The sequence below is a fragment of the Myotis davidii genome, unplaced genomic scaffold, assembly GCF_000327345.1.
Source record: "Myotis davidii unplaced genomic scaffold, ASM32734v1 scaffold399, whole genome shotgun sequence".
Lineage (NCBI taxonomy): Eukaryota > Metazoa > Chordata > Mammalia > Chiroptera > Vespertilionidae > Myotis > Myotis davidii.
In genome coordinates, this window is record NW_006292094.1 from 3725082 (window position 1) to 3747768 (window position 22687).

The 22687-nt window shown below is 42.0% G+C and overlaps 1 protein-coding gene across 1 annotated transcript in view; it reads left to right on the forward strand.

Annotated features, from left to right (window-relative positions):
- The window catches only part of SIMC1 (SUMO interacting motifs containing 1), a 42463-nt gene that overhangs the window by 7308 nt on the left and 12468 nt on the right, over positions 1-22687 (forward strand). Inside the window, exons 2-6 of the mRNA XM_015565142.1 lie at positions 13893-15120; positions 15247-15815; positions 17175-17407; positions 18176-18245; positions 20436-20590. Coding sequence (XP_015420628.1) covers positions 13893-15120; positions 15247-15815; positions 17175-17407; positions 18176-18245; positions 20436-20590 — 2255 coding nt within the window. The remainder of the gene's footprint in view (positions 1-13892; positions 15121-15246; positions 15816-17174; positions 17408-18175; positions 18246-20435; positions 20591-22687) is intronic.

Here is a 22687-nt window from a genome sequence, read left to right on the forward strand (position 1 = left end):
GGTCGGAGCTGTGCGGGGGGCGACTCCTGTCGCTTAGCAAACGTTCGCCGCGCCCCGAAGGAACCCGGGGGGACACCTGCCCGGTTTCTTTCCCCCTCGGCCTCCTCAGTCTTTGTCCTTCATCCCGAGAAGGTGAATGAGACGTCTGCGGCCCCTGCTTTTCTAGAACCCTCCACAGAGACTTGTTGGACCCCCTCCCACGGGCCAGGTGTTCTCGGGGAGGGGGACACAATAGAGAGCACGACGTCCGGGTCCCCGCTCCCAGGAGGTGGCAGAGCCAACAGGTGGCTCCGGAGTGCCCACGGGGTCGGGGACAGGCTTCTATCCGAGGACATCGGCCTCGGGCCTCCCCGCCTCCCGACGCCGCTCACCCCGACGTAGAGGAAGGATCGCGCTCCTGTTATCTGATGGTCTCCCATGTGCCCTGCAAGGAAACCACCTTTTTTCACACGCGAATTCCCCTTCCGGGCAGCTCTAGCCTCCGCGCCTTCATGCCCCTTCCCAGCAGCCAGTTTGACCCCTCGGCCTCCACGCGAGCCCCCTGTGACGGTCGCTGGAGAAGGAGTGGCGTGCAGAACGAAGGGACGTACAGTGCTATGTTGCGTGGTTCAAGCAGGAGGGGTTCTTAAATCTCAGTAAAGACTCTAGATGAGATGGACATACAAGAGGGTTTCCCGGGAGAAGTGAGCCACCTGGGTAGGTGAATGGATGTCCCCAGCACTGTGGCAGTGAGCGGGGCATCGTAGGTCCACAATGCATTTTTTTTTTTTTTGGTGGTGGTGGTGGGTGTGTGTGTGTGTGTGAAATAATGATTGAAGAAAAGGGAGAGCGAGTTCAAGAGTGGGAGCAGGCTTGATGTGGACGCGGTGCTGCACTCAGCCTGGACCAACTGGGTGCGAAGAGCAGCTGGGAAATGTACATGGAGGTGGGCTGCCCAGAGAAACCGTCCCGAGAACAGGCAGAAGGGAGAGATTTGGTGGCCCTCCGTATAGAAAGCACCGAAGGCCTAAGTGACGGAGGAAAGAGGTGGGAGGGAAAAAATACCGCAGAATCACTCAGCCGCCCTCCCTCCTGGTTCTCCCTCTTTCCTGTTGCCCCTTCTCTCAGGCCCCCTTGAATTTGGTTCTTCCCGCCTGCTTCCCTCACCCTAGTCCGGCTTCCTTCTTCCAGCACACAGGTGGCACCTTGCCCTAGTCCAGTGATGGCGAACCTTTTGAGCTCGGCGTGTCAGCATTTTGGAAAACCCTAACTTAACTTTGGTGCCCTGTCCCATATAGAAATATTTTGATATTCACAACCATAGTAAAACAAAGACATATTTTTGATATTTATTTTATATATTTAAATGCCATTTAACAAAGAAAAATCAACCAAAAAAATGAGTTCGCGTGTCACCTCAGACACGTGTGTCATAGGCTCGCCATCACTGCCCTCGTCTGTTGTGTCTGTCGTGACTCCTCACACTCACACGCGTCCACTCTCCGGCAAGAGCCTTTGGAGTTGAAGAGAAATGAAGGTCCAGTTCTGGAGAGTTATACCCAATTTAAATCTTGCTTCTCTAGATATTTTTTACTTCAGCTTTCTAAAAACTCCAAGCTTTTCTCCTTTTATCTTTCTTGCCAGTTAGATAAGGGCAGTTGGATAACCGGATAAGGATAACCGGATAACCGTGTAAAAGATCAGGGGCATTGAGACACTTGGAAGGTTTTAAAGCCTCAAGAGCCTTTATCTCACTTTTCCTGAAGGCCCTGAGGTCAGAGAGACCTCAGCTGTGTGAGCTTTGGCCAGATCTGTCACCTCTCTCAGCTTTTGCTTTTGGGAACACGAATACCTTCCTGGTAGATCCCTTAGAAGATTTGCAATGAGGCAATGCTAGGAAAATGCCCAGCGTAGATGAGAACTTTTGCTACACTCTGTGTTGTTTCTCAGCCAGTCCTGACCTTCTCACACTTGGCAGGAATGAAATAAAAGGAACAAGTTTTACAATTATTTTTTCTCTTTTACAGTATGGACTGAGAGGAAGCAACGTGCTTAAATTCAGGAAATCAGAAAGCTATCTCCAATACTGTAGTTAATATTTTGAACTCCTGGTCTTCACCTGGGCTTTAGTGCTTCACTAAGTTGATGAAGTTTGTTTTTAATAATCTTTATTGCTTTTTCTTTTCCACGCAGAACATGTACAGATAGTCGATTAATTTTTGGTTGACCTATTACAAAAAAATTTAGAAATGTATGTAAAGAAGAAAATTTAAATTGCCCTTAATCTCACTATCCACAGGTAATGAATGTTAACATTTTTTTTTAATGTTAACATTTTGATGTTTGTCTTTCCAAACTTGGATCTGTAAATGTGCATGTATACTCGTACATACCCATGTATCCCCCGATATTTGTTTTTGCAAAAATGAAGTCTTGCTATATATGTGTTTTTTGTAGCTTGCCTTTTTCTATTTATGTACTTTTATCTCTTTCCACATTAATAAATACATGTCTTTACCAATATTTTTAATGTATTTTATTGTACAGATTTATACTTATATTTGTAATCTATTAATGGGTATCATGCTGGTTGTTTCTAAATTTTCTCTATTATAAATAACCCAGTGAGGAATTCCCTCATAAATAATCATTTCTTTGTTTAGGATAAAAGCCTCTTGGATGTGAGATTGCTGAGTCAATAGGCATGTCTTCCTTTGAGAGCTTTTGACATATATTGCCTACAGAATTTCCTACAGAAATTGTGCATCAATTATAGTCTCATCATACCCCTTCCTTCACTGCCCAGTCACCCCTAGGTATTGTCATTTTATTCAGTAAGTATTTATTGAATGCAGAGGGTCCAGCAATGAACAAACCAATAGAGATTTCCTTCTAGTCAGTGAGAGACAACCAGCTAACAACCACACAAATGTAACATCGGGTTATATACAGAGTGTTAGGAAGAAAAATAAGGCCTTTTCATCTTTGCTGATTTGAGGCCCAGATTCTGTGAGCTATCATGGTTTTAATTTTTAATTTTTTTCCTTTGGTTGTGATTCACTCTTTCAATAAGTATGTTCTCAAGGGGAAAGACAAGCAATATACAAATAAGTGAACAATATAATAGAGAGTACTTGGGTGGGATTGGATACATCAGATTGTGTTTTCAAAGAATGCCTCTCTGAAGAGTTAATAATTGATCTGAGACCATAATGACAGAACAGATTTGTTATGAGAAGGTCTAGGAGAGTGGTCGCTAAACTCATTAGTCAACAGAGCTAAATATCAACAGTACAACGATTGAAATTTCTTTTGAGAGCCAACTTTTTTAAACTTAAACTATATAGGTAGGTACATTGTTATTAACTTAATTAGGGTACTCCTAAGGCTCAGGAGGAGCCACACTCAAGGGGCCAAAGAGCCGCATGTGGCTCGCTAGCCGCAGTTTGCCTCTAGGGGAATAAGGTAGGAGCAAAGGGTGCAGCAAAAATAAAGGCTTGGAGCCCGGCTGGTGTGGCTCAGTGGTTGAGCGTTTGACCTACTCTTTTGAAGGTGTCAAGACACCTGTGGGTTTGCCAACTGGAGATGCCAGGTGTGATGTTTGTACTGAGTTTATAGGACAGGGAGGAAGTCCTCACTAGGGACACAAATTTGTTGTCATTAGCACATCACATAGATTATAGTGATTTGGATGTGATCGTCTAGGCTCAGAGGCCACAAGAAGAACATCCAGGGCGCCTTGGCCTACGACCACAGTACTGTGCCCAGGTGAAGGCCAGGGGTGAAAGAACAGCTAGTGAGGCTAGAGGTCAGAGAGTATGCTCAAGCAGGTTGCCTTTTCCTGGCCTGTTGGGGTGTAAATATTACGTACATATTAGATTCATTATGGGTTGAACTGGGTCCTCCCCAATTGAAGTCCTAACTTCTCACTACAGAATGTGGCCTTATTTGGAAATAGGGTCATTACAGATGTAATCGGTGAAGATAAAGGCATATGGAGTAGGGTGGTTCCCCTTTATCACTGTGTGAAGTCAGAGGAAGAACATCATGTGATGGAAGCAAAGATGGGAGTTATGCAGGAGCTGCACATTAAGGATTGCTGACAACACCAGGAGCTAAAAGAAAGGCATGGAACAGATTCTCCAATGAGCCTTTAAGAGAGCTTGCCCTTGCACACACCTTGATTTTGGGCTTCTAAACTTCCAGAACTGAGAGGATAAATTACTATTGTTTTAAGCCAGCCAGTTTGTGGTAATTTGTACTAAAAAACTAATAATAACAGCCCTTTGTGTCATACATGTTAACATTTTCCCCACAACTTTTGATTTTCTGTACAGGTGTTATATATATATACATATATTTTCAATCCTCACCCGAGGACATGCTTAGAGAGAGGGAGGGAAAGAAAGACATCGATGTGAGAGAGAAACATTGACTGGTTGCCTTCCATACGTGCCTCAACCCGGGAGCAAGCCCGCAACCCAGGTTTGTGCCCTGACTGCCAATCAAACCCTGAGTGGGAATCGAATCGGCAACCTTTCGTTGCACAGGATGATGCTCAACCTACGGAGTCACTCTGGCCAGGCACAACAGTTACATATTTTTGTGTAGTCAGTTCTGTCACTCTTTTCTATTATTTGATTTCTGTCTTTGTTGTTATGCTTAGAAAGGCTTTCCTCACTCTTATGGATATGAAAATATTCTTCACATTATATTACTTCAGTAATCTACCTGGAATTAGTTTAAAAAAAGGGATAAAATGGTAATCTAATACTTTTCTTCTAGATGGTTAGTTGTCTTCTCATCATTTATTGAATTATCCAACCTTTTACCCAGTGGCTTGAAATATTACCTTTATTAAATGGTAAAGTTTTACATATTTTTGTGTCCATTGTGGACTTTGTATTCTGGCCTTTTTACATGCTGTTTTAATAAAAAGTAGAAGAAACACTTCATTACTCTTCTTTTTTAGAATTTTTCTGTCAAGCTTTGCATATTTATTCTTTCAAAAGATAAATCATTTTGTCAACTTCTGAATAATTTGTACTTTTAAATTGGGATTACACTCAATTTAGAAATCTATAGTGTGTGGTATCTTACTTAATAAAGCATAACATTTGTGTTTATGTATTTGTACATCTTTTTTCTTTGCTTTATGTTTAGAAAAATCTTTCCTGTCCTGATTATTTTCCTGTTATTTTGCCATCTCTTTTTAATGCTCAGTCCTTTATTCATCTGAAATGTTTTATATGGCATGAAGTATGCCTAACGTTTAACATAGACTATATTGCCTTATTTCTAAGACAGCACTGAATGGAAGACTTGCCAATTTAAGGATAGCTTTTCAGGAAAAAAGGAACTACACACAAAATTTACACAATAACTATAAAATGCATCCTGATTGTAGACGTATAGAGAAAACATTCTGGATATTAGAGTGTATGTTGTTAATCAAGTATGATGTTAACCTGTTATCCAGGAACAATTTTTTTAAATATATTTTTATTGATATCACAGAGGAAGCAGGCGCGGGGGTGGGGAGGAGGGAGGAGAAACATCAATGATGAGAGAGAATCATTGATCAGCTGCCTCCTGCATGCCCCACTGGGGATAGAGCCGGCAGTCTGGGCTTGTGTCCTGACAGAATTGAGCTGTGACCTCCTGGTTCATAGGTCAATGTTCAACCACTGAGCCACACTTTTGTGGGTTTTAAAATTTTATTTTTGTGGTTTGATAATATTTTTGGTATCTAGGAGAGCAATTATCTGTCCTTCCTTCCTCTCCCCTTACACCCCCAAGATTTCTTGGCTATTGTGCCCACTTATTCCTCCAAATGAACTTTAGAATCATTTTGTCAAGGATTGAAATAGATCAGGGTTTCTTGGGCCAATAATTCTTCGTTGGGGCAGGCTGTCACATGTCCTGTGGGATTTTAGCAGCATCTTTGGTCTCTACAACTCGATGCAGTAGCAGCCCTCCACTTGTGACCACCAAGAATGTCTCTAGACATTGCCAAATGTCCCCTGGAGGACAAAGCTGCCACCAATTCAAAATCACTACATTAGATTTGTAAGCTAATTAAAGAATTAATATCTTTATAACATTGTCTTCCTAATTAGAAGCATAGAATAACTCAATTTAAAAACTATATTTTTATTGATTTCAGAGAAGAAGGGAGAGGGAGAGAGATAAAAACAACAATGATGAAAATCATTGATCAGCTGCCTCCTGCACGCCCCCTACTGGGGATTGAGCCCACAACCTGGGCATGTGTCCTTGACCAGAATCGAACCCGGGATCCTTCAGTCTGCAGGCTGTTTAGCCAAACCTACCAGGGCAGTATAACATTTTATGAGCTTTTCTTCTTGGCAATCAGACTTTGTTTGGGTCCAGGTCTTTCTTATCAAGGAGCTAGTGTTTTGATCCTGAATGACTATGTGTCACATAGGGTTGAACACGTTATCCAGATGAGCATCACCCCCACTATAGGTGGCATTCATGCCTCACACCTTGTTATGTGCTTTGAGTGGACTAACTCATGTAATCTTCACTACAGCGCCACGAGGTAAATACTGTTATCTCTATTAGGGGAAACTGAGGAAGCTTCAACCAGGTGCTAATAGGGAGAGTAAGATTGAGACCAGTAGTCTCAATCTCAATATCCTGGGGTAAATTTGTGAACCTCTCACCAGGTTTCCAAGGGAACATCCTCAAGGGATGCTAGAAATGGTTGAGGGGGAGAATGCAAGTTGCAAAATACAATTTTTTTTTTAATCCTCACCTGAGAATATGTTTTTATTGATTTTAAAGAGAGAGGAAACGGGAGAGAAAATTAATGTGAGAAACAGCGATTGGTTGCCTCCCATATGGGCCCCAACCAGTTGAACCCAAAACCAAGGTATGTGCCCTGACTGGGAATTGAACCCACAATCTTTTGGTGTACAGGATGACACTCCAATCCAATTTTTTTTTAATCCTCACCTGAGAATATGTTTTTATTGATTTTAAAGAGAGAGGAAACGGGAGAGAAAATTAATGTGAGAAACAGCGATTGGTTGCCTCCCATATGGGCCCCAACCAGTTGAACCCAAAACCAAGGTATGTGCCCTGACTGGGAATTGAACCCACAACCTTTTGGTGTACAGGATGACACTCCAATCAACTGAGCCACTCAGAGCTATAATTCTGGTTTTTTAAATGTGTGTTTTTATAAGAATAGACAGACCAGGGTTTTTTAATTTAAAAATTACTTTTTAAAACCCTATCATTTATTTAAAATATATTTTTAAAAATCACTTAAAAAAGTCACTCTTCCCTGAAATAGTAAGTTCACTGCTGTATGCAGCCATATCCCCAATATCCCCAGCAACTAGCTTATGCCTCAAATAGAGTGGGTGCTCAGTAACTATTTATTTAAGGAGAAACTGAATTCTTATTGTTAGTATTCTAAGAAATCCTTTCTTTCTGATAAGTTATAACTAGAGGCCCGGTGCACGAAATTCATGCACGGGTAGGGTCCCCAGGCCTGGCCGGCGATCAGGGCCAATTGGGGCCTTCCAGCTGCTGGCTGGGGCCTTCCTTTCCCACCTGCTGGCTGCCAGCCAGAGCCTTCCTTCATTCCACACTGCCCCCTGGGTGGTCAGCACACAACATAGTGAGCGATCAAACTCCCAGTCGAAATCCCAAGGGGACACTTTGCATATTAGCCTTTATATATATAGACTAGAGGCTCGATACACAAAATTTGTGCAAGGGTAGGGCCCCTAGGCCTGGCCTGCGATTAGGGCCAATCTGCAGGGCGACCAGGGGGCCCCTGCTGGCACCTTCCTTGGCTGGCCTGGGGCCTGTGGGCTGGGGGCAGCTCCTGCATTGAGTGTCTGCCCCCTGGTGGTCAGTGGGCGTCATAGCAACCGGTCGTTCTGCCGTTCAGTCTGTTTGCATATTAGGCTTTTATTATATAGGATTATGTTAAAATACTCTCTGTGATGGGAGAGCCAAGGGATAAACACGGAATCTATCCCAGGCTAACTTATTTTTTTAAAAGATCAGGTGGGTGTCACAGAGAGCCTGGGCACACGCCCAGAGTGGGTCTCTGGAATGACTTTTCCAAGCCCAATATGAGGACACCAGTGCCCACCCAGGGCGATGGAACACTTCATGAATTTTCATGTCATCCTTGCACAGGGACCAAGCTAATCTCTGTACTGTTCCAATTTTAGTATATGTGCTGACAAAGCAAGCACCAGGCTAATTTTTTTATAAAGACTTTTTGGAATTAAAATATGGATATGTCATGAGTAGAAAGCAAAATTCACCTATATTTTGAATTTAAAACATCAGATGTCAAAATAATTTGGATCTTAAATCAAGGTCAGTTTCCCTTAAGGCTGAAAATGACTTCCTCGTCTTCCATTAACAGCTTAATAGCTTTATTAAGATATTAGTGGCCCAGTGCACGGATTCATGCACATTGAAAGGAAATTAATTAGAAGAAATATTTTAATATCGCTATTCTCCCTTTCTCTATCATGGAAATGTCAATCAAATTAATGATCAACAGTGACAGATAGAAACATGCATGTGATTGGTGCCAGTGAGAGCTTTATATGTATTGCGCATGCATGAGTCAACTTAGCCTTTTCTATATATAGAATAAACTTGCTTAATTAGACCTGCTTTCTGATTTAGCTAAAGTTTTTTCAGCCCAGGAAAGCACCCCAACTTCTCTTTCAGGTAATTGTCAGCAACACAGCAATCAATATCAACACGAAGCAGATTATTATTGTAGATCACACAGGGAGAACAAAGGGTAAAATATTTAACTGCAGCAGTGTTGACTATATTCTGTGCAGTGAGAAAACCTGAAGTCATTGTCAGTGTCCACCATTTTTTACTTTTTTTCAGTTGGGTCAAGTTTCTAAGCTTTCTAAATCTCCATTTTCTGGCTAATGAAAAGAAAATAGAATTCCACTGAGTCTCCTAGCTACCTACTGCAGGACTTCTGTGAGGATCGAATGGGATGAGGCATGGGAAAACGCATCACAGACATTTGGTTAAAGTGTAAAATGTTTGCACCTGGCTATAAAGCAAGTCATGTTCCTGGACTGAAGAAACTGAAAGGAGGTTAGTCACTAGGGAGAGGAAGCCGGGTTTTGCTACATGACATCATTACCGGACGGACACTTAGCATATTAGCCTTTTATATATATATAGATAGATAGATAGATAATTCCATACCAGATAAAATTCCCTGAGTTGTGCAACCACCACCACTATCACTTTAATAAATTTTTCTTTACTCCAAAAGGAAGTTCTGTACCCTCCAAGGGTTCTCTGGGTTTTTTCTTTAAAGTACACAATCATATATTTTGAAAAAAATTTACCCATTTTAAATTATAAAAATTATAAACAGGAAAAAATTCAGGACATCAGTAAGAACCACCTCTGTTCATTCCCACTCTCCCAAGATAACTAACAGTTTTTGTGTATTGTTCCAGAACTTTTTTGTGTATGTACATAAAAATATATGTGTCTAATTTTTTCCCAATGGAATTGTACTTTTTAAAAACCATTTAATATATTTTTGTCATTTAAAAAATATTAGGCCTGGCCAGTGTGGCTCAGTGGTTGAGTGTCGACCTTTGTACTGGGAGGTCACAGTTCGATTCCTGGTCAGAGCACATGCCCAGGTTGCAAGCTCGATCCCCAGTGTGGGGCATGCAGGAGACAGCTGACCAATGGTTCTCTCTTGTCATTGATGTTTCTGCTTCTCTCCTTTCCTTGCTGAAGTCAATTAAAAACTAAATAATAATAATTTATAAAAAATATCAGTATTATTCCTACTATTGTCCATTTTGCTCACAATGGTATTCCCAGTGCATAACATGGTGCCTGGCACAAATATTCATTCCATGCATATTTTATTAGCTGCATCTTATCTAATACTAGAGGCCCAGTCTACTCCCTCCCTTCCCCCGGTCACCTGCTGCCACAGTCACTGCCACCAGCCAGTGTACTCCCTCCCTTCCCCTGGCTTGCCCCACCCCCTGGTCAAACCCCACCCCCTGGTCGAACTCCAGATGAACTGTGCTGGGTGGGGACAATTTGCATACTATGCTTTTATATAGGATTAAAAAAAACTATTTAATCAATCTCATTGAATTGAATTTTCCTTTTGTGTTTTAGATTATGATGTGATGAACTCTTCATAAAAATATGTCTGTAGGATAGTTTCTTACAGTGGAATTTTGGAATTAAAGTCTAATGTGTATAATTTTAATATATGCCACGGTTATGGACATACTGTTATTCTTTGTGGGATCCATTGGAATTTTGTCTAGATTTATAGATTAATTAGAGGAGAACCAATACTTTTTAAATTTTAAATGTTTTGTTTTAATAATCCTATGAATAGACAATCTGAATAGACCTATATCAAAGAAATTTAGTCATAATAACCTTCAGTATCATAAAGCACCTGGCCCAGGTGTATTCTACTAAACATTTTGTTTATTTTTCCATTGATTTTTATTTATCTATTCTCTCTCTCTCTCTCTCTCTCTCTAATATATATATATATCTACACTAATAAAAGAGAAAAATGGTAATTGGCGTACGGCGCTACCCTTTTCATTGGCTAATCAGGGCTATATGCAAATTAACTGCCAACTCAGATGGCAGTTAACTGACAACAAAGATGGCGGTTAATTTGCACATGTAAGCACAATGCAGGGAGGCGAAAGGGAAAGCAGGAAGAAGCCCCCTGCCACTGACAATTATCGGAAACCCAGGGGGGAGCTAAGAGCTGGGGGGCAGGGCAAAGGCGGCCCTGGGGCCCCGGCCATGATTGGAGAATCAGGTGCCTTTGTCGCCCTGGCCAGTGATAGCAGGAAGTAGGGGTGGAGCCAGCGATGGGAGCTGCGCACGGGCATATTAGCCTTTATAAGCTGGGGCTAACTAGAGGCCCAGTGCACAAATTCATCACCAGTGGGGTCCCTCAGCCTGGCCTGTGGTATCGGGCTGAAACCAGCTCTCCAACATCCCCTGAGGGGTCCTGGATTGAGAAAGGGCACAGGCCAGGCCGAGGGACCCCACTGGTGCACGAATCCATGCACCAGGTCTCTAGTTTAAGTATATTTGCATTCATTTCAGAGAGGAAGGGAGAGGGAGAGAGAGAGATACAAACAGTGATGAGAGAGAATTGCCGATTGGCTGCCTCCTGCATGCTCCACACTGGGGATCAAGAACACAAACCAAGCATGTGCCCCTGACTAGAATTGAACCTGGGACCCTTCAGTCCACAGAGTCAAACCAGCTAGGGCTCTATTGATTTTTAGAGAGAGTAGAAGAGAGGGGGAGAGAGAGAGAGAAACATCAGCGTGAGAATTCTCTTTTTAAAGTCACCTGGGTCTGGCATTTTTTGGAAGGAAAAAAATTTATTGATTTGGTTTATTAGTTAAAGGACTATTTTGACTATATTCTTGAGTCAATTTTAAAATATCTTTTTATTACGGAAAATTTCAAACATGGAAAAATGGAGCAAATCATGTAATGATCTCCCATATACCAGCACCCAGTTTCTTAAGTCAATTTTGCTAAGCGTTATTTTTCCAGAATTTATCTATTTCACCTAAGTTCCCAAGTGTTTTTGACAAAGTTATTCATAATATCTTCTCTCTTTTTTTTTCATCTTTTTTTACCTTATAATTTTGTCCCTTTTCATTCTTGATGTTGGTTACTTGTGCTTTCTCTTTGTTTCCTTAATTTTCTTATCAGATGTCTGACAATATTAAAAGTCTTACTTATTTGGGGGGGTTGGGAAAGGAGGTTGACCAGGAATCCAACTCCCAAATGTTTGTTTTACAGACGGATGCTACAAGCAACTAATCCAACTACGGCTGAACTTTTATTATTATTATTTTTAATCCTCACCCAAGGATTTTAAAATTGATTTTAGAGAAAAAGGAAGGGGTGGGGGTAGTGGGGGAGAAAGAGAGAGATACATCGATGTGTGAGAGAGAAACATCTATCTGTTGCCTCCTGTACACGCCCTGACCAGGAATCGAACCTGCAAACCTTCTGGTGTATGGGACGATGCTCCAACTAACTGAGCCACTGGCCAGGACTATTAATAATCTTTTAAAAGAACAAACCTTTGACATTGCTGCTCTTCTTTGCTGTGTTTGTTCTTTTGTTCATTTCTGCTTTCTTTGGGCCTGTTCTGTTCTTTTTCTGTTGTCTAAAGATGTGTATGTAGCACATTAATTTCCTTTCATTCTTCTTTTCTAATTAAGTGTCTAAGTCTCTAAATTTTCTTCTAAATTGCTGCATGTCTCATTTTTGTTATTGTTTAGTTCTAAAGTTTTTCTCATTTCTATGATCTCTTCTTTGATCTATACGTTATTTGGTCATACTTCTAAATTTGCAGTTGTGTGGAGTTTTCCCTAGTTATTTTCTTTTGTATTGATTTTTAACCTAACAGTATTTTGGTCTGAGTATTATCAATCTTTTGACATTGACTAAGATGTATTTTGACTACTATGGTTAATTTTTGTAAATATTTCATTTGGTTGGGGATAATTGTTTTACCTGAGCAAAAGCTTGTTAAATATGTTCAAGTTTTTATGTACTTAGTAATTTTTTATTTTCATAATTGACCAAAAAAGATTTGTGAAAATTTCTCACAATGACTGGATATTCTTTTTCTCCTTTTACTTTTATCTGGTTTTGCTTTATGAAAACTATGTTATTAGGTGTATAGTTTTTAAATTGTATCTTTTCGTTGAAGTCTATTTTATCTGATATTAATATAGCTACACTGGCTTTCTTTTGGTTGGTTTTTCCTTGTTATATCTTCTCCCATGTTTTTACATTTATATATTCTAGCTTTTATTAGATTGGTTTATCAGAGTATCTAGTCTAGTTAGTCCTTATGATGAGAAATGGAACTCTTTTTAAAAAATACTGCAGTTGATTTGCTAATATTTTAGAGAGGATATTGGCATTTCTATTCATGAGTGAGACTGGTTAGAAGTTAGGATGACATTATTTATCATACACACCGATACACCTTTGAGAGTGAAAGGGAGTGCTGATGGTAATTGCCCTAGGACAACAGACATACACTAGGAGCACCCACGGCAAACAAGGAGCACCTTTCCATTTTTCTTTGCTTTTGATTGCATTGTATTGTTTTATGTGAGGTTTGCAAAATGAAACAGGAAGCTCATGTGCCTTTTTACAATGATCGTGAATAGGATAAACAACCTAATATCTGTTTCTCTAAGTTTTGTAGAATTTGTTTTTTATTTTATTTATTTATTTATTCATTCATTTATTTATTTATTTTTAAATATTTTATTGAGTTTTTACAGAGAGGAAAGGAGAGAGATAGAGAGTTAGAAACATCGATGAGAGAGAAACATCGACCAGCTGCCTCCTGCACACTCCCCACCGGGGATGTGCCCGCAACCCAGGTACATGCCCTTGACCGGAATCGAACCTGGGACTCTTCAGTCCGCAGGCCGACGCTCTATCCACTGAGCCAAACCGGTTTCGGCTAGAATTTGTTTTTTAAAAGTCATCTGAACACTAGAAGTAGGTAAGAGTGATTGTTTCCTAGGGAGTGTGACTGGGCTCAGAAAGGAAGTGTTTACCTTCACCTTTTGTATTGTTTTAATTTTTCAAACCCTCTCTATGTTAGGGTTTGCATGTTTGTCTCTACTAGTTAGCTGAATAATCCTCAGGTAAGTGACCGCATGTCTCAGTTTCCTCTCTGCACAATGGAGGCGATCATGCTTACCTGATAGGGTCATTGTGAAAATTAAAGGCATGTGAAAGCACTCAAGGTGTTCTTAGCACACAGTAGAGTCTTTTATATTAGAGCCTCTTTTTCTGTAGCTTGTCTTTAAAAGCTAAGGTTTATCTTCTTAGATCAAGCTGAGACTATCTACTTGACCCTCTGTCTTCTCACAATCCTTTGCCAGGACTTCATTGACTTAACCAGAGAAACCAGACCAAGGCCAAAGGACCGCAGTGCAATCTGTGTGATTGACCTGACAAGAGCTGAGGAAGAAAGCAGACCTATTGCCACTCTTGACTTGACTGTAGAACCCGTTGCTCCTTGCCAGAAGGAGTCACCCAATCTTCAGACATGTGCCAGCCTCTCCAGCAAAGAGGCGACGGAAGGGCGGGTAGACAGAAGCTCTTGGCCTGCAGCACGGAGAGTCATTAACCGCGACCCTGTGGATGTGGACCTTTTGGAGGAAGCCACATTTGAAGGCTCCCAACCCCCTGCATCCATCAGTGGGGACTCTGTTTATCCAGCACAGCCGAACTGTAGCTCAGCTGCATTCAAAGATGACTTTAGCTTCTTGGCAGGCCTTGAGCTATCTTCAGATGCTCACTCCCTCTCTCCAATAAGCAATAATGGTCACAGCAGCAATCACAGGGTGCCCTTGCCATGCCCACAGCAAGATGTACCTTGCCCACCACACGCCTTGCCATGCCCACTGCAAGCCTTGCCATGTCCACCACGAGCCTCCTCCTGCCCACCACGAGCCTTGTCGTGCCCATCACAACCTGTGCAGTGCCAACTACAAGCTTTGCCTAACCTGTCTCAAGAAATGCCATGCCCTCAGAATATGTCATGCCCTCAGCAAAATATGACAAGCCCACCTCAGGACTCATGGCATCCTCAACATTTACCATGCCCACCTCAGGACTCATGGCATCCTCAACACTTACCATGCCCATCTCAGGACTCATGGCATCCTCAACATTTACCATGCCCACCTCAGGACTCATCATGGCATCCTCAACACTCACCAAGCCGACCTCAAAATACATCATGGCATCCTCAACACTCACCAAGCCGACCTCAGAACACATCATGGCATCCTCAACACTCACCAAGCCCATCTCAAGACAGACTCTGCCCGTCTCAAGACTCTCTGGGCCTACCTCAATGCGTACCTGGCCCACCTCAAAACATATCCTATCCACAAGATGTGGCACAGCTGCAAGACATGCCACGGTTACTGGGAGACATGCCACAGCCACCAGATATGCCACAGTCATCAGGAAACATGTCACAGTCATTGCGAGATGCTCCACGGTCACCAAGAGATGCACCACAGACACCAAGCTATGCACCGCAATCACTAAAAGATATACCACAGTCACCAAGAGATACACTGCTATCACCAAGAGATACACCACGGTCACCAAGAGATATACTGCGGTCACCAAGAGATGCACCGAAGACACCAAGCTATGCACCACAATCACCAAGAGATACACCACAGATACCAAGAGATGCACCATGGTCACCAAGAGGTGTGCCACAGTCACCTAGAGATGTGCCACCATCACCAAGAGCTGCACCGCAGTCACCAAGAAGTGTGCCACAGTCACCAAGAGGTGTGCCACAGTCAACTGGAGAAGTCTCACATTTACCAGATGTGCTGCGTTCACCTGGAGACATGCCACACTTGCCAGGAAACAGGCCTAACTCTCCCCCAAATGATGTACAGAACCATGACACTCCTATGGATGTCTCAGCTCCGTCTTCTCCAAGCTGCTCTCTCAGCCCACAGTCTCCACAGTCTAAAACTTCCTTAGAGAAAATTTCCTGGCTCTCTGTCCCAGAAACTCCAGCCAGAAAGGAGATAGCAATGTCAGAGCCTGCCAACCCCGGGTCTGCCCACATACAAGCACGAACACCACCAGGCGTGTTGTACCACAGACCCTGCCTGCATAGACTGAAGTACTTCTTACGACCTCCGGTGCATCACCTCTTCTTCCAGACACTAATACCCGATAAAGACGTAAGAGAGGTGAGCTAACCCTGTGGTCGGCAAACTGCGGCTCGCGAGCCACATGCGGCTCTTTGGCCGCTTGAGTGTGGCTCTTCCTAAGCCTTAGGAGTACCCTAATTAAGTTAATAACTATGTACCTACCTATATGGTTTAAGTTTAAAAATTTGGCTCTCAAAAGACATTTCAGTCGTCGTACTGTTGATATTTGGCTCTGTTGACTAATGCCGACTACTGAGCTAACCTATCTTCCCCTAGGGCTTAGATGTCCTCTGAACAGACCTAGAATAAGGTTAGTATGCTAGCAGGAATCCATGCATGAGAGAACATGCCCAATATGAACTTGACATTTCTATCTTTCCACTATTTGTGAAACCATTTAATGTATGACAAATGCTTACGTTCTGAATCTCAGTTTTTTAATCTATAAAGTAGGAATAATAATATGTATTTCTTTTTTTAAAATATATTTTTATTGATTTCAGAGAGGAAGTGGGAGAGAGAGAGAAACATCAATGATTAGAGAGAATCACTGATCAACTGCCTCCTGCATGCCCCCTACTGGGGATTAAGCCCGAAATCTGGGCATGTGCCTTTGACCGGAATTGAACCCGGGACCCTTTAGTCCGCAGGCCAGTGCTCAGTCCACTGAGCCAAACCAGCCAGGGTAATAATAGGTATTTCTTAAGGTTGTTGTGAGAAATGAGGATAAGTTCAATGTACAAAAATTGTTTTATAATTATTGCTGTTATTCCCAAATCAAACTTCTTAATATTTGTTCTTCTTCTGGTTATGAAAATAATATATGTCTATTATGGAAAAATTGAAAATACAAAAGAGCATATACAGAAGAAAATCACTATAATTCCACTACCCAGATAATAGAAACCACTTTCACATTTTTCTCTCCCAGACTTTATATACATACTTTTTTGGGTGAGAAAACAACTTAATATTTACTAGCAACTCAAAAAAAGAAAAAAAGAAAAAGAAAAAATGGGATTCTTCTCCTAATAAAACATTTAAAAATATATTTCTTCCTCTATTTCAGCACCTGAAAGCTATTATAACTCCCCCTAACAATCTTATCACCCTCACCCCAAAATCAGCTTAGGCTAGCTCTTGACTCTTCTGTGCTTTTCTTTCTATGTTATATTTTAACACAAATGAAATCATGTTATGTGTAAAATACTGAATTCTTATTTTTTAACTTAATATAAGCATTTGCCCATGTCATTGAACATTCTTAGATAAGGCCTTCCAGTCTTTAAAAAAAAAAATGAATATTTCAAAAGCTTTGCTGTCTTCAACTGTTTCAGAACCTTTTGTTTTTAAGTCTGTAGAAAACCCATCCTAATTTATTTCTCTTTATCTCTACAGAACAAGGGTCAAAAATTAGAACCCATCCCCCATCGAAGACTAAGAATGGTAACAAACACCATTGAAGAAAATTTTCCCCTGGGGACGGTGCAGTTTTTGATGGACTTCGTGTCACCCCAGCATTACCCACCCAGAGAAATCGTGGCTCACATCATCCAGAAAATCCTGCTCAGTGGCTCTGAGTCCGTGGACGTCCTAAAGGAGGCCTACATGCTTCTCATGAAAATTCAACAGTATGAATCTTAGATGTGGGCAAACCTTCTAGGGAGCCTAGACTGGGGCATGGCTTTCTCTTGCCTAGGCTCTATTCAGCTAACCATTAGAAAGGGTGCCTTAGTTTACTAGTGTTATCTGGATTACTAGTTGACAGGAAAGCCAGTCCAAACTGGCTTTAACAGGTAGTAAAAGAGAATTTAATGATGCATGTTACTAGAAACCTAGGAATAAAACGACTTAATTCAGTTCAAAAACAGTTACAAAGACTCATTTTTCAGCTCTGCTTTGCCTCCGTTTTCAGGCGTCATGTGGTAGCCTTCTCAGTCTCTAGCTTTTATGACACTCTGAGTGGGAGAGGGAATCTGCTTCCTTTATGATCACACAAGAGTTCTGCAATGGAGTCTTACAGGATTTAATTGGCATAACCTACGACATGAGCCAATCCGTGAGACAGTCCCTGCGAGCTGAGGGGTAGAAGTTATGACTGGCTCAGTGCACTTCATAGGCTTCATCCCAGGGTCCTGTGGTAAAGCCAGCGGCTAACTAATGAAAGTTGATTTCTTCCGGGCAAGATTGGGCCACTAATGCCTCCAAAAGAGAAAGGGACACTGGGTGGCAAAAAAAGAAAAAGAAATTTTACTACCTTCAGTTGACAGTAGTGTATCAAAGGGGGGTGGGCAAAAGCACTCAGGATAAGAGGAGGCTTCTTGCTTCTACCCTCTAGATCCCATCCCTTCTCCCACTAAGGTCTCCAGAACACTAACTTCATGTCACTTGACTTTCAGGCTCCATCCAGCTAACGCCAAGACCGTGGAGTGGGACTGGAAGCTGCTCACGTACATCATGGAGGAAGAGGTAACGTCAACGTTACGAGGGTGTGTCTTTTGCAGAGGAAATTTTAACTAGAAACAAAAGTAACAACAAATCTGATAGTAAGGTCTTTGGCCATTATTTCCTTTATACTCTCATCCCTATCAGATAATTCCTACTGAAATGGTATGTCCTGGCTTCTAATTCAAGTTTGAGGACATTCACTTATCCCTCTCTTTCTTGAGGTCCCATGAGCAATAATCGTAAATGAGTATGGGAAGAGGAGAGGTAAGAGTGATGACTGATGAAGCCAGGCAGAGAAAGGCAGAGGCTAGAGTACATGCAGAAAGGGCTGCAGCCAAGGAAGGAGGAAACCTGCCCAAAGGACATGTATGCATGGCCAGTGGACACACCACAATGTGTTGAGGGCCAGAGGGGACGGGGGGACGGTCTGGGTGGAGGAGGGCAAACAGACATCAGGAACATGTGTAATGTCAACAATTAAAAAAATAATAATAAATAAAATGGTGATGGTGATGGTTGCAGAACTTGATATATTTATAATAAATCATTGAATTATACATTTAAAATGGTTGAATTTTACGGTTTGTCAATAAGTTGTTTTTAAAAATACCAAAATAAATCAATTTGGGAAAGAAGGATATTCTCAAAATTCAACACCATTCTTGAGGAGGTGAAAGAAGTAAACTGATAATGTCAAGCAATGTAGAAAGGATATAAAAGAAGCTTTAAGAAAATAAAAAATCTTCACCAGAAACAAATGATTTTCTTAGAATACTATATGGATCTCCAGTGTAATAAATAATTTTAATATGGTCCTCACACTGTGAACACTATTTGGTTATCATGTTTAAAATCAATTTTTTACAAAGCATGGAAGACAATTTTATTAGTTTTGACAGTAGAAAATAGAAAAGTATAGAAGATAAAGGTTGGGAAGTGAAAAGAGATAGCATCTCTGAGAATAGTGGGGCTATTACAATATCCTTATCTTACAGCATAAGATAGAATGTATTATTTGTAGGTGTTGGAACATAAATTGAGGTAGTTATTTTAGGAAGAGAACTGGGATGTGGCATAAATGAGATAAATCCTCATCTAGCATAGCAGAAACCAATAGGTAATGTCTAAAGCTGATAAAAAAAAAATAGTATGATAAGAGCATTTTTTTTAGAGATATTTAGGGTAACCTTCAGAAGAGTTCAGGCTCTTCCCTGCAGGGCACTGGAGGGGACAAGTGGCTATGGAGAGGTGTCACTGGAAGACTCTTCATAAATCTAGCACACGTACTTGAGTTTTTCAAAAGCATTTATATCAATAAAGATTAGAGAAAAAAATTATACTTTAGAAGACAAAGGTATCCCATCCCTACATCCTCCAAAGAAAGAAATGGTAGATACTTAGAATGGTCATTCTTCTTCCTGTTGACCAAGAGTTTGGTTTCTAGGAAACATGCCTGCCCTGTGGTGTTTGAAAAGTCCCCACAGAGGCCAGAAATGGTTGGGTGCCCGCTCATTCTTTGAAATTTCAGAGCCTGAGTTCCCAGGCCTGGATCCCAGCGCTTGTCTCCTAGGAAAGGAAGCTGCTGACTGTGTGTGCCGCCTGCAGGTGACAGGTACCGACATTGGCTTTGGTTAGAATGGGCACCACAGAAATCACAGGGACACTGAGACTCAGAGGCCCTAGCTAATAAGAGGATCCAACAAACAAAGATCCGTAACTGAGGTCCGTGTGCCACCGAAGCCCACGCTCTCCACCTGCCCGGGTGGGCTTTCTCAGGGAGGGTCTTTTCACCTGTAACAGAAAACCCACCGCAGACTTGCGTACACAGTAAGGCTGTGCATCAGCTCACATTATAGAAGGTCAGCAGCCGGGGGAGGTCCTGGTTGCTTGATCTAGCATTTCAGCAGAGTTACTGGGGAGCCGGTTCCTGCCTCTGTTCTGAGGGCCACAGTTAAGGGTTTATTCTAAAACTGATAGATTTAGTGAGAGACTCACTTCCCATGGTCAACTCTTACCACCAGAAAGTCTGCACTCCTGAGCCTCCAGGAATTCCCTCTCTGCCCTCTTTTGTAATGACCTAGTCTGCCTGCTCTCTCCCTTTCCGGTATAGACACACTGTTGACTCGTGGCCTTCCTTTGACTAAGTCTTTATGAGAGCCCAGTGCTCACCGTCACCCAGGAGATGAAATACTTCTCATTTCTCTCCCACAGGGACAGCATCTGCCTGGGCGAGTCCTTTTCCTGCGCTATGTGGTCCAGACCCTGGAGGACGACTTCCAGCACATCCTGCGGAAGCAGCGCCAGCACCTGCAGCAGTCCATTGCCAGCATGGTGCTCTCCTGTGACAAGCAGCCCCACAACGTCAGGTAACCAGCTCTGAGCACTGGGAGGGCCAGAGCGGGGGATAGGTAGACCAGGGAACATCGGAGGGGTGAGCCCGTCCAGAGCGGGGGATAGGTAGACCAGGGAACACCGGAGGGGTGAGCCCGTCCAGAGCAGGATGGTGGGCCAGGGACAGTCACTGAAGCTATAGACCGCCCTAAGACACATTCTCTCCGTACCGAGCGTATGCTGGACACCAGAGCTTGCGTTTTTCTCTCAAGGCCATCAGATTTCCTTTGATCTATTTCCCTATTGTCCAGACAACCTCAGGAGATCTAGGAGAAACCTCATCTCCTCTTGGTCAGTCTAGGGATAGAGAATTAGTAAGTAGAGATTCCTCAAAGAGCACAGGAGAGCGTAGTTGGGTTTTAAATTAGAAAATACCAGTTTGAATGAGGGCAGTTCTGCCAACCATTCGGCTGTGTGAATGTAAGGCATCGGATGGAGGAGGCAACGGGAGACAGGATCCCACTCTAGCCAATGTTCCCAGTCACTTTCATTCCCACCTCTCCTGATGTGAGCCTCTCACTCACTCTACAGAGCGATTCTTGGGTTTAAAAATAGGCATTTGTGTCCTCAGAATGCAAACCAGGTCCTGCATTTGTGCTTTATCAGATGGGAAACTAGCTGTCTTTGATTCAGTAAGAGATGGATATGAGATGAAGGTTGTGGCTACATGGATGTATGTATGTATTTATCAAAACTCATCACACAAAACCTGTATGCCATTTATTGTATATAAATTATTCCTCACAGATAAGATTTTAAAAGAGATGGTAAGTCAGTCTCCATATGATCCCTTTGTACGGGATTTTCTTTTCTAACTGTGCCCACAACAGCTAAATTAGTTCCATAAGATTTAAGAAATATACTAGTCCTCAGTCCCTTCACCTGCATTTTCCTTTCCCACAGTGGTAACTACTTTCAACTCTTTCATTTGATTCTTTGGATATTTACATCTGTGTGGCTAAATAACCTGCTGTGTTGCTAATTCGTAACTTCTTTATTACTAGCTACTATCAATTTCCCACATGAAAGATGAGGAGTTAGCTCTTTTTGCTCCCTACATCCTTCCTCCCATACACACATTTCCCAGTCCCCATATCATTAATATAGTTATATTATAATTTTGTATAGGTCAGTATTTGATGTTTCTATTACTATGGCTATGTAGCTAGTCAGAGTTGAGTCAATTCTAAACTATGACACCTTTTTGTTTTCCTTTGAGTTGATAATTGCCTTAGTTTTAGTTTCCTTGTATTCTTTGTGCATATTGGAAATCAATCCCAAATTCTTTACTGTTTGGTCTGAACCTCCCCTCAGATGTTTATTTGCACTGGCTAGTCTTACCAGTTTCTTCTCAAATATCTATGGTGAAACATTTTGGCCTCCTTTAATCTAGATCGGTTGGCCTCTTTGCCAATCCTTACTGTAAATGAGGGAGTTCCCTCTGCCCGTTCCTAGTGTTGGACTCTTTTTTATTTGCTCTACTTCTTCTCTTTCTTGGTTCACTCCCTCCTTTTGATGGACCAGTCACCAGTAGAATCTTAGAAAGGTATGTGGGAAGTAAAATTTTTGAGATCTTATATGTCTGAAATTATCTTCCCACAAATTGATTCATAACTGAGTGTAAACATTTAGATTAGAAATAACTTTCCTGAGAAACCAAGATGGTGGCATAGGTGAACACCAGAGTTTGCTGCTTCGAACAACCACTTCAAAAATACAACTAAAAGATGGAACAGACATCATCCAGAACCACAGGAAAGCTGGCTGAGTGGAAGTTCTACAACTAGAAGGAAAGAGAAAAGCATACCGAGACTCAGAGGAGGCGCAGTGCGGAAGTGAGATACTAAGGTACAGAGGCGCACGCAGAGCGGCTGGCGGCTGAGGGCGTGGTTGTTGTTTTCAATCAGGAAGGAGTCTCAGGCTCTGAGCTCCAGTTCCAGGTGAGTCTCTGGGGACCCAGACTCATACGGGAGAAGCACAACTGTCTGGCATCGGTCTGAACTCTAGGGCAGCTTTCTCTCAGAGAGGCTTCCAGCGGTTGCGGAGACACTGAGAAGGGAGGCCAGTGGGCA